The 12,652-nt window shown below is 40.9% G+C and overlaps 1 protein-coding gene, 1 long non-coding RNA gene and 1 other non-coding gene across 3 annotated transcripts; 1 reads left to right on the top strand and 2 right to left on the bottom strand.

The window, feature by feature from the left end:
- Positions 1-7,054: 7,054 nt before the first annotated feature.
- LOC145455457 (uncharacterized) lies at positions 7,055-7,393 on the bottom strand. The gene is made up of 2 exons (XR_013920337.1): positions 7,305-7,393; positions 7,055-7,197 (listed from the first exon to the last, which is right to left on the bottom strand). It is a non-coding gene; the product is annotated as an uncharacterized LOC145455457 (long non-coding RNA).
- Positions 7,394-7,900: 507 nt separating this feature from the next.
- LOC145455455 (uncharacterized) lies at positions 7,901-12,650 on the bottom strand. Its single transcript, XM_080333435.1, has 7 exons — positions 12,488-12,650; positions 11,094-11,292; positions 10,907-11,025; positions 10,161-10,431; positions 9,923-10,095; positions 8,750-8,911; positions 7,901-8,224 (listed from the first exon to the last, which is right to left on the bottom strand). The coding sequence occupies exons 1-7, from the start codon at positions 12,546-12,548 to the stop codon at positions 8,178-8,180; spliced, it is 1,032 nt and encodes a 343-aa protein (XP_080189561.1). The 5' UTR covers positions 12,549-12,650; the 3' UTR covers positions 7,901-8,177.
- On the top strand, positions 9,554-9,635 carry Trnal-aag (transfer RNA leucine (anticodon AAG)). The gene has a single exon. It is a non-coding gene; the product is annotated as a tRNA-Leu (tRNA).
- Positions 12,651-12,652: the final 2 nt, after the last annotated feature.

The following is a 12,652-nucleotide window of genomic DNA, read 5'->3' as shown; positions in this document are numbered from 1 at the left end:
TCGGATTTCTGGGCATGGTCGATAAAAGTAGTTTTTCGAGTGGAATGATATTAATTATATCATGGTGATGAATATATTGATTATTAGCTATAAGTGATTCAAAACCATACTGGACGCTAGTGCACAGTGAAAACAAATCGAGAGCAACCAAAGTGAAATCTCACTATCGCTTAGGTTTTTATTCGAGGTATAAGCGGATCTATTGTTTTAAAATCGAAATCCGGTATCGATGTAAGTTTCAAAGCCAGATTCGCATTCTTATCCGGAAAAAATTAGTTTTTCCACATTGTTGCATGTTGTGGCCACAATTGTGATCCTAAACTACTGTAATCCATATACGAATTGGCTGTACGTACATGCGCAATTATGCGCGAACGACTCGATCGTCTTATAGAAATTAACAGATCAAAAGATTCAATCGAAAGGAATATATGACTAGGGCTGGGCAAAATCGAGTACCTGAGTGATTCGATTCTGAATCACTTAATGTTTCTAGTCGAGTGGAGTAATTGAGTAGCACTCATTATGACGTAATATGTGAAAGTTCAAATATGTATCTTTTATGCCACCACAAGGTATATAATGCCTGTTATCCATCACATTATAGATACTTTGGTATTTTTTCGACCATACCGATCTTATTGCACTTGGTGATAGTGTTGTGGAACGATAATAACTTCGGAAATGTGCTAGTTCCAGTAACGTTCGTAGCTTTGTACTATAGGTTTCAAGGCCTCAACTGGGAAAATTACTGTCGTAACTATTACTCTCGTTGATAAATTAACTTCCAGTGGCGAGTAGCATGTAATTTCAGTACTCAAAAAAATCGTCTTTTACTACTCGACTCGAATCATCACAATTAATACTTGATTCAGATTCGAGTACTCGAATCATTGTGCCCGCACCTCTATATATGAGTTCCTGTTGGTTATTCTTTGCAGATGATTCGGATGTGTCATCGAGGCAATAATCATCAACTTACATTTTATACCGTATGTAGATTATCATACGCGCTACGGAGCCTGCTAAGTATAACTCCCTGCACCAAAGGGGCATAATCCTACATGCGGTAAAGGTAATGAAGAAATATACAAATCATTATCTCCACATTCCTCAATATTCTTGAAATGCTATAATCGTAGGCGCCGAACCTGGGTCTGTAAAATACTCCACGCATACCTATAGGTATTTTCACATGCAAAAACTATAAATGCATCTGATAATTTCATGGAAGTTGCATAGTAGCCTAGTCGCTTTCCAGCAAAGTCTCAACGCCGCGTTGTAATCCGTCATGATCAGTATAGTGATTAGCTTTAGCATAAGATTCGCCTCTGATAACAGCATTTTGTCGAGCAGGCTGCTCCGAACATATAAAGAATCGCCTGTTCACGAAACATGGTTCGCAACCTTAATGACCTTTGAACGCATTACGGTAAAGCGGATGAGCGTGTGTTCACAATGATCGCATGCCTTACGAACGTTTAATTCCGTGTTGGATTATTATTAATAGTAGAGAGAGATGCACCAGCGACAGAGCGATTCGCGCATTCTCGCGCGACACGGATATTTCATCGCGTTTGATGATCCGATGCACCGAACAAGCATCGTCCATTTCTGGCGGAGTCGCAGAATCGCCAAAACCACGGCACGCCGGCATCTTGTAATAATTCTCGTTCGTGCATGGAGTATTATCGGTGTAGTATCTGCTAACCCCAGCGGTCTAGCGAGAGGGTGAAAGGCGTGAAGCCTCCCACTAAATTTTCATCACTACTAAGCCAAGGTGGGTATTTGTGATGTCACATCATTATTCGACACCTTTTGCGCCTCTTCTTCGATCTTAAATCTTTGCGCGTCTATCCCCATGGAGGCATCTGATATTTGCACGTCTGCTGATGAGTGATGAATTGATGCATCACAGTGATTGCCAATGTCGTTCGCGTAGGGCGCGACAGGTCGTATAGACCAGGGCTCTTCAACCGGGTGTATCGTACACCCGAGGGCAGTGGTTCTCAACATGCGGCTTGCAGCATCTTTCACTATCACTCTGACACTTTATTGTTACATATTATTGAATAGTATATTCATATTGAAATGAATCCGAATATTTTCGGCTGACACTCGTCAGGGGTAATCGTCAGCAACTAGTAGAGAATTCAAAAGAACAGCGTATATCCAGATCCACAATCGCACTATCTATGTTTTATTGATTGGCCACTCATTCTATTATGTGTTCTGGTTTCTTCATATGATCGAGTTTAGATTTATATTGTTATGATAAAACGGTATTAGTCTGGACTCTGGTTTTAGAGAATCCCGCTGTATAGTGCACTTTTAAAGAGTGTTTCACACACCACGACTGGTTGGAACAGAATCAAGAACAACAAGTAAAGGGAAATCAAACCACAGAAACTTGGTTTGTAACTTTAAGTGGAACAATGAATTTCCATCTCAGATATATATGGAAAACCGATCTGTGTTCGTCGAAAAGTTGATGTAACGAAGCGTATAGAAGCTTAAAATGATACCACAACGGTTTTATCCGGAATTAAAAACACGTCTCTGCCTGATCTGAGAGAACGTTGAGCTACAGCTATAGTTGTCAAGCCCAGCAATCAATATTTCGAAGCATTGTTAAAATAGCCGGTAAACGTTACAGACGCATGGTTCAAAATTGCTTGGAATATCGCTAAAGCCAAGAAATCTGCTAGAGAAGGTGTGATTGTAATACAACTATATCACACTGTGCGAATATTCGCTGTTTCCTGAACTTAGCAACAACGACAACATCACCTGACAAATTTCGCGACTACAGTTGTCTGAATAAACCATGTCCAGAGGAGTAACAACAATGTCAGTCGATCTTTTAACGCAGATTCTGAACTCTGAAACACGTTGTCGCGTATAGGCTTTTAGCCTAGCATTGGACAAATCCACCCACGTTACATATTTGATAATTTGGGTGCATTTTATACGAGTGGACACATTTGCAGAGGAATTTCTGACAGCGCAAATGTGGGGAGGGGACCAATGAAAAACCTCAACTTGACAACGCTGACTTCTGAAACTATTGTTGCTGGGCTCCAGCCATGGTAGGAGAGGAGAAAGCGCTTATTGGTTTGCTCAGAAATAATCGCGAAACGCCAGACTTCTCATATACTGTATTTTTCGTGAGAGGTGGAGAGCGATAATGGCCGTTGTTACGAAACCAATTACCGTAATTTTATACTTACTCGATCACGCATTGAAACGGAGAGTTCCATTCTCTGGTGATAGGGTTTGACGGTACATATACCTACTCTGCAATGAATGCAATGCACGTTCCATGAAGGTTTTTATTTGCGCTACTGGTCGATGACATATTCTCACTAAAACAGCAACTGCAAATTTGCGAACGCTATTTCCATTAATGCTTTAGAATGCACAAAAATGTATTAAAGGTATACGACTGGTAAATACAGTAAATTTAATAGTAGCCCACAAATATATCGCAATGATGCTCTGCGGCCCGCGGCGTATTTTTGCTGTTAAAATACGGCCCGTTATAACTGGGAAGTTAAGAACCCCTACCCTATGGAGAGTACCAAAATTTAAAAGGGGTACCACTCAAATGGGGTGTGCTAGGGTGTATCAGATTGGCATTAAAATGGACCAACGACTAGCTATCACAATATATATAGACAAGTTTATGCTTCAAAATATGTGAACCGGGTGCGCTATATCGTACAGTGTTCATATCAGCTGTACGCAGCTTGTAGATTACATTCCTATTGCAATGTCAGTAACTGCAACTGCTTCTACTCATCATTTAAACGTTGGTTATGAACTTGTTGGTTCTTTTTGGAGCAGAACACGGTGGTGTTGACATCTGTTCGTTCAGCTTGCTATATCCGCCGCGAGAGCTCAGACATTTTGGATTAGTACTTCCTGCGAGCTGCTTGTAAATAGCGCCATGTATATAATTGCAGGGGCGTAGCCAGAGGTCGCGGGGAGGGGGTCGAGTTTGAGAACGAGTGTGGTGGATGTTGGTCTGGTAGCCTCGAGCGCTGATTAGTATTTAGCATTTTCAATACGTTGCAGCGTTGTCCATCCTTATTTCAGGTGGCCAGAGGCGACCAACCTGCAGAGGTACGTACGGTCACGTGCAGCCATTAAATAATAATTATGCGTCCCTCTACACATAATTAATTAAATTTGAGAATTTCATTCACGCTTGGCGCGATTCAGAGTGACTTGGATGATTCGTTTTTATTGTAGTAGTGAAATCCATGCCCCACTGTACAAATGAAAACCGCAGAGGAACGTTTGGGAGATTCCAATATATATTTCAAATATATATTTCAAAGCCTGATGTGACGTCAATAAATAACAACATGCAACAAAGTGGTTAATAAAAACCGGAAGTTGCACCAATAATGTGGTTTAAGTGGTATATTGCGTCCACATTTTTTGAAGACACGTCGTCCTCCATCAGCCCTTTCGGTTGTTTGGCAATAATACATATGAATATGAAAAACCGATGGTACGTGGTAGGCCTACTTGAAAAATTTTCCGCGCCCTGCGCGACTGGCAATGTGATCCAAATAACATTACCTAGCTAGGCTACTATGGAATCAGCGTGTTATGTGGTCAGGGGTGTACGAGTTTTGAGTAAACGTTAAAATGGTGTACAACGAAGAAAAAGGTTGAAGAGCACTGATATAGACTACGATAATATTCGTATAAATTTATTGATCCATTTAGATGAACGTACACTTCATTTCAGGTTCAAAGTACGGATTCTATATTTAGTGGGTGTTTACCTGTATATTGTGGAACGACGTAAGAAAGTGGTCGCTAATATTTCCAAAGTGATGCCGTAATCTGAGAGTTTTGTCTTCCTTTCTTCGACTATATACTAGGGTTTTTCAAAAATATCAGTTTTTCCAAATTTCACTAGCTTAGTGATAAAATCACCAGGTTGCCTAAAAAAACGCTACACACCAAAGTTGGGTAAATTCCGGCCAGTGAAGGCCGTGCAATCTTTAATTGAATTTACAGTATTAACGGTGACTAATTTCGACACTTCGATATGACAAAATATCGTGTTCTAGGCATGCCTGAAGGGAAAGCGAAGCTTTTTTCACGGGTTTATATCTTGATACTGGGCTGTGATAGAGTTGAGATAATGAAATTGCTGATTAATGAAATATTAATTTGACACCGATTTGGTGGCAATGATCATAGAAATTGAAACAGTGTCGTCAAAGCGATAGTGATATATATTAGCAATTATAATAGTTTTAAGGCTGAAGTCGGGCACCATGACGAGAAAACGGACTGACGCACAGGTAAAATACAGCAAAATATATTTCCAGGGTAATATCGACACCCGAAAGTATCTTTTGTCGTGCCGATGTAGATTTGACGACGTGGGCGCTGTGTTCTTCGCAATGCGTTTTGCTATTTGCTTTTCACGACTCCTATATACCACTACAAATCGAATTACCAATGCCGAATGGGGTGTTTGAGGTATGTCATGTTACCAGTTGGCAGTGCAGTAAGGAGGAATGATTCCGTGCCTTTTCTTCTGCAGTCAGAGAGTTTGCGGGGTCGATAGACAGTTCAAACCCCACAAGATTGTGATCAAATGAAAAGACAAAGGATAAGCGAACATTGCACACATGCACAGTGAGTTCAACATGGTGTATCTACGGGGTCGTTGTCTCAAATAGCGAAACACGAGACCAGCATCGCTATCAACCTAATTAAGACCTGAGATTCCTTGAACAATGAACATCGAATCGAGAGATACTCGAGTTCCCCTAATATAAATGTCTGGAGAATGATGTTGGATCTATGAAAGTCGACATAATGTCTCGCAAGTAGTAGTTCGCTTGCCAAAGGAATATAGACATAGACATTCTACCGCAGGATATCGGAAGAAACAAATGTCGTAATGTGTTGTGAAGACAATATTCACAAGTCCATTTGCTCTGATTACGTGGAATTCACACTGGTGCGACAAAAGATATCGCCTGAAGTCTGGGAAATATATTTTACTGTATTTTGCCTGCTTGGAAACTCGAAGCAAAAAGGAGGATGCCATGCGAAAAAAAGAGAGCATTTGGTCGTGCTCGGAGGTCATTTTAGTTTTATTGAAAAAAAAAGGACAAGTCCTCCTAAAGGAAGACGTATATGTTATCCCTATGCATGAGGCGATCAAAGTAATGGACGCGACCCCGTATATTATCACGAAATGTATCAACGTTGGTATTCATGGATCGGAGAATAATTCTTATAGCACAAACAGCTTCATAGATACACGCGTAGGCTACAGTTAACGAATGTCAAATGTCCACTCTAGATTTTGGGTTGTGACACTGCGTTTTTGAAAGTTATGAAATTGTGATGTTATTTCGTGTTACGAAACTCAACCCGCAAGTATTGTTATTCACTTTAACGTTTGGAATTATCGACGAACTTTCTACCAGTGAACAGATTCATTGGATGTTTTTACAGATGAAGTAACTTATAAAGTCGCTGTTGTCCGATGGCGCTGCTTTCGGGAGTTTAGGAAGTTTCGTAAGACGAAATATTGAATGCATGCATCACGAGTGTATTGGTTTGTGTGTTTCCAATCATTTATAATAATAATCTTGCAGATGCAAGAAAATGTGAAAAACCATGCTGCTTGGATCAAATCAACATCACATAAATTTGGGAAAAGGAGAGGGTCCAACTGTATTGGACGGGCTGTGTCGCCCCGACTATTCACAGGCTATATCCCACTCTGGGCAACGCAAGAACTTCTGGCTGCTCACGTTCGGGCCTGGCCCGATTCGTTGCTCCTTAGACAACCTGGTCTTCCGCTGCTCCCAACGGTAGACCATATTGATGCCGAACTTAGTGCGGACACCAGATCAACATAGACCGTAGCGACCACAAGCCGTTCACCAATCCTGGCCTCCAAGTAACTGGATCACAGACGCGCGCCTCGCCACAGCCGATAGTACGCGATTGAAATCTGGTGTATATTCTCTCTCAAATCAAACGCTAGATAACTTATCGACCTGCAATACAATACATTGGGTTATAATTTTCATCTGAACAAGCTACACATACGATGTACAATGCGATAAGACACAATGCAATGTAACGAACAGATAGGAGGATGTCGAACGACACGCATCAGTAGCGATCCTTTACTCAAACATCCACCTCGGCCTAGAGTGCACGATGTCACAGTTCTGTTTTGATGTTGAACTGTTTGAAGCCGCGCTTGTGAGTGCTTTCTTTCTTCGGGGCTTTTTTGTCGTCGTATGAACCAGGGGCAGAGGAGCCCAAATGAACCTCCGACGGGAATCGAGCAAGGTCCGCCTGCTTGGTAGGCGCTTATCGTCACCACTACGCTGTCTCGTTTCCCTTGTGAAGGTAGCAAACAGCATAGGGCTATAGGCGTTGTAAATATGTTAGAGTTGTCTGCTATCACGCATCGATTGACAAATACCAAGGTACACTATATTTGTCGAATGGTGTATAGTCACAAAACACAATATCTGCCCACTGTTATTTTTTTATTAGACTATAGTTGACTGAGTAATATATGTTCATATTGAAATATACCCGAATATTTCGGCTGACACAATACTATATTGCGGTCTCTTTAGATATGAATATATTATTCCATTTCATTACTGTATACTGCAGATTTTGGCCTCCAAGTAGTGTGATCTTTGTCGCATCGGTGAGCATCACCCGCTCACAGCTGCAAGCACAAGGGGAAAGACCTCTCATTTATTCCGCTAGCTGTCGCTGCGGGAATACCTCATCGCACTTTTTCGATGCCATCGGAATGACGGTACAGGGTACATGCTACATTAAAAGTACAATTGGTCACACTCGATATAGAAATACAAACATATTGTATTATTTTCAGCAACCCATTTTATTTAATTCTCGGGCCGTGCATCGTTGTCAAAGAATAATAAACGCTTGTGTACAAATGTTTCATTGAATGACTTATTTTACAAGATCAGTAAGTCAATATCAAAATATTCCCGAATTGTTATCGCACTTGTGGATCCGGATATATTCTTTGTTAAACACCGTATTTTTCAGCCGTAGCCCACTTTACTGCATGGAATGTCGTGAATGAAATGTTGAACGCGAGCACTGTAGCAGGAACCATATAAAGTTGCTTAAGATCCGTGTAGGTATTGTCCGAGATTCATGAAATACGTATCATCTGAAAAGGATTCGCACGTTTATAGGATTTTCAGTCACAAAATTCCTTGTCGGCGTCGGAGCAACTGCCACAGGATGGCGACAAAGTGACTGTTTACCTATAGATAACTAACCTACGGTTAGTTATCTATAGTTTACCTGTAGTCGGCACTGTGCTTCTGTGTGAATGAAAATGTGACGTAGATATATTTAAGAAGCCTTTTACCCATGTTTTTGTAATATCACGTAACGTTTTTAATACGACATGGGCTATCTCACACGCTTTTTATGACAATTGCAATCATAAAAGTGACTCGAACTTGTCCCAAAAATACTTTATATATTTTTTCCAAACTCCAAATTCTAAGCTAAGAAGTAAGTATAGTTTTGTTGAAATACTGTTATAGGTGGTCTAAAAATGTAACCGCTTGAGTGATAATAGTGCAATGCAAAACCTACTTGAAAAAGTAAAAGTACTCCGTTTGTTATCAGTTCAGGTGCTGGGCATGGTACATACCGGTCATTATAAAGATCTAAACGCGGTTACCTTGGCAATTCACGATGTTGCCGTGTTTATCCTCCCACCATGTTCGACACGATCCGCAGTTACTTTCACGACATGTTGCCATGGGATACGCCGGGCAATCGAGGTACGAGCATTGAGGTATAATACCGCAATTCAAGGGTTTAGATCCGTCGTCGCAAAGCCCTGTAAGTTCATAACCATTCAGTTTATAAATCAAACAATAGATAAAATATATTTTGGTGTCATATAGATAATATATTTTACGTCGGTTTACGAAAAATTATGTGACTCTAAAAACGGGCGTTCTAATGTAGAATACGGGTATGTTTTAATGTTAGCAGTATTATAAAGAAACCAGGGATACCTAGAGATCCCTAATATAAACCTCGCCCTCCGCCACATGCCACCTCATTTTGTCGCTTGCGTCTTATATTCTCTGCATTACATTTCATTCAGTAAGCATGCCTCTTCTTTACTTCGCCTAGGCTAAGGTGAGTGTCTGATCTGAAAGGCTACTCCAAGTTGTTTCGGTACCTTCCTATCTTTTCACTGTGTCGCAGTCTTGTGATATTTTGAAATTATGAAAATATTAATAAAAACTGATTGATTGCTTATTAGAAACTGATACTCTTTCACCTCTTCCTTTACTGTCATCCATTGAGATCTACACTAACAAACAACAATGGAATAAGTGACTATGGTGTTGCTGATAATGCTTTCATGGTATGAGTTCATTTCTCATTCTCGACGAACATATTTATTTGAAATTTTGAGTGACCATTTTATTTATTTTGCTAGCGAAGCTGTCGCGGCGCGATTGAACAAGGTAGCGTGGCCGAGTGGTCTAAGGCGCTGGTTTAAGGCACCAGTCATTTCGATGGCGTGGGTTCGAATCCCACCGCTGCCAATTGAAAGTTTTGTACAGTGCGGTGATCCAAATATATATTATATGGATACGAGTCTTTTGCCTTTGCAAACAGCTTCGTGAAATGGGCTGCTTGTATAAATGTTATAAGACGGCTTCCTAGTCAACTTTCCGTAGACCACGTAGACCACGGACTTGCCGTATACAATCGCAGACTGACAGACCGATCTCCTTCCTGCACCGGATAACTCCAGGGCATATAAAAATTTGGTAACCGGTATAGAACATTACACAATATCAACAGACATGAAACATTGAACGCGGTTCACCTTCGCATTTGACGTAGGATGCCCATATCGGCCCATCTTTTCTAGTAGCCTCAGTGAAAACGCTTGAAAAGTTCCTTCTCCAAGAAGCCTGCTCTCCAAGCCTTGGACACAGCCTTTGCGTGTAGAGAAGCCGAAATAAATTTCGTTGTTCATATGGAAAGTTAGGAACATATCTAAAAACAGAGATTGAATTATTTTTATTGTACGGAATCTAGCATAGGCCTTAGCTGCAATATACCGGCAGAACGTATACTGATCCTCTATAAATGTCTTGATGCTCTTTCCGTCCACTCTTTTCAGCGATGGATATTGTGTGCTCAGTTTTCGTGATTGCGTATTTAAACAGTTCGACAACCCTTGCTTTGGTGTTGTATAGATCGGCTCTGTTGGATAACTTGGCTCCGTAGGGTCGTACCCTTCCGTGGGATAGGGTGGTAGAAAGATTTGAAAGTTTGGAAGTTCATACACTTCGGACCGTTTAACGAGATGATGTTGGCCGGACGACGCGTCTGGAAGATGTCGAAGCGTATTGAGTCTCCTATTTGTAATAGGACATAAGATAGACAAACATCATATTTTCGGTCATGGCAGAACTATGTGAGCAGCAGCTCTCAAAATTTTCGTCACGGGATCTTCAATCCGCTGTATATCCGTTAAGTTAACGTCTGCGGTGCACCCTTTTGACCATGACATGGCAACTTTGCACTATGCGTTATTACAGTGGAGTTGCGTGTATCTCCTTTTACGTACAAAATACCTTATTAGGCTACATGGCACGAAACTTTCACAGTATACCTTCATTTCATTGTGAGACCATGAGTTTTATGCCCTTCTTCATGTAAATCTCAGCAATAATAATTTCAACGGATTCTTAATTTCGTAAACAAAAAGTACGCCTACACATCGCCTGATTGTCAATCACTTGACTTTATTAATCTTCGCTTATGCGTGAAGCTACAATGATTTGAAGGATGCAGTACATACCAAAACAAGTATCCGACCATTTGCAAATGCAGTCAGCCGTTGCTTTGAAGAGCTGTGATTGGCTATCAATCAGAAAATTCACAGCATAAATCCAGCATTCCGGAGTGTCTATCGCGCCGCTGAACAAACGACAGAATTTTCCATCATTATTTTGATCGGAAACACTTAGTAAAATCATTTAACCAACGTGCATAAGTTTTCTGAGACATTGCGATACCAGTTGGTGTCCCGAATGACATAGTCGACCGCGCTTTGCAGACTGTCAAAGATCCCAGTCGACGCGCCGACAAGGTCCGGACAGGTCCCGAAAAATTGAGCTAGCTTTTCATCCACGTCCGGTGCCGTTATACTTCTTTTCCTCCTACGACTGCCGTGGCTGGGACAACCTGGATTAGAGAAAATATCAATAATACGAGTCAAGCGACCAGTTCTCAACAGACTCTTTCAACTCCGGCTGGATGAAGGACGTGAAAAGTGAGGAAGACTAATTTCCTTCTAACCAGGGTTGCTTTGACACCCGTGCAAGTTGGTTAGGGTTACCATACGTCCTCTTTTAAGAGGATTTGTCCTCTTTTTTGACTTTTTTGAAAGTGTCCTCGGAGGACGTCCTTTTGTCCTCTTTTTTGAGATTTTGTCCTCTTTTTTGAAAATTTAGGTCAGATTTAGAGGAAATTGCGAGTGATATGCCACAAATTAGCACAGAAGTGACGCTCCGGCGGGTATTTCGGAGTGAAAAACGGTGAATTTAGCTCTGAGCGAAAATATGACCTTTTTTTTAGTGTCCTCTTTTTAGATTTCCAAAATATGGTAAGCCTAAAGTTGGTCGGCAAAGTGTATATCAGCACGTTCCATTACAACCAGAATTTCGTGATCTGTCAGTTGACCACGGAATAAATATGCATGTGACTTTTCCTCATATGTCATTTTCACAATGTCAGATTTCGGGATCTGTCAGTTGACCTTCTGAATAAATATGCCTGTCACCCTTTCTCGGATGACCAGGATTCACATCACCGGAATCGTTCATGGTCATATGGTCGGTCTTAATCGAAAGTTCTGCACTATAATCTGGTAAGAGCTCTGGGAACCTTCGAAAGTCGCTCTCAAAGTTGGAAATCACCTTTACGACTCAGAGCCATCCCAGCGCACTGACGCGGCGTAGGCTACTCTTGACTTCGTAAGATAACAATGTGTTAAGACGAATAAGCCAACCATTTTACGATATGATCTCAACAAATATATATTATTACAAACTATTTGTATTTCAGTAACAATAAGGGCTAAAAATTACTTCTTCGGCATTGTGACTACAATATAATTGGCTACTTTCAGTTTCATGTTTCACCGTTATCTTCATCCGCCATCCGTATCTTACAATGTAAGCAGGTATACGCTATAAGACTGCAGCTCAAGAATCATGATATATAAGCTAATATTACCAATTGATCATTGTTATCGAAACAACAACTTGCAGGGTCTATATGCGCAGCAGTAGGCTACGCAATCAAGCAAGCAGTACGCGCATGTCATTAAATGACAGCAGATGTCGAGCATAAGCAGCGGAATTGCGGAGTAATTTACCTTCGGTATAATAAAGGCTGGCGATAATTAGAAATCCACAAAGCAGGACAGACGCATTCATGATACCTCATATAGCTCTAATGCCCAATTAGTATAGCGATCATTCGTTAACTATACTACTACTTACTACATACTTATACTGATGGTCGCCAGAGGCTTGGAATT

Source organism: Botryllus schlosseri, chromosome 14 (assembly GCF_051294905.1).
Source record: "Botryllus schlosseri isolate E-star chromosome 14, Bs_hap1, whole genome shotgun sequence".
NCBI lineage: Eukaryota > Metazoa > Chordata > Ascidiacea > Stolidobranchia > Styelidae > Botryllus > Botryllus schlosseri.
This window is presented reverse-complemented; position numbering and strand designations above follow the sequence as displayed.

Coding starts and splice junctions, on each gene's coding strand:
- LOC145455455 (XM_080333435.1), bottom strand. CDS start 12,548: ATGAATGCGTCTGTCCTGCTTTGTGGATTTCTAATTATCGCCAGCCTT. Junction 10,096..10,160: donor GATCAGTATACGTTCTGCCG/GTATATTGCAGC, acceptor CTCTGTTTTTAG/ATATGTTCCTAACTTTCCAT. Junction 8,912..9,922: donor ATCCTACGTCAAATGCGAAG/GTGAACCGCGTT, acceptor ATGAACTTACAG/GGCTTTGCGACGACGGATCT.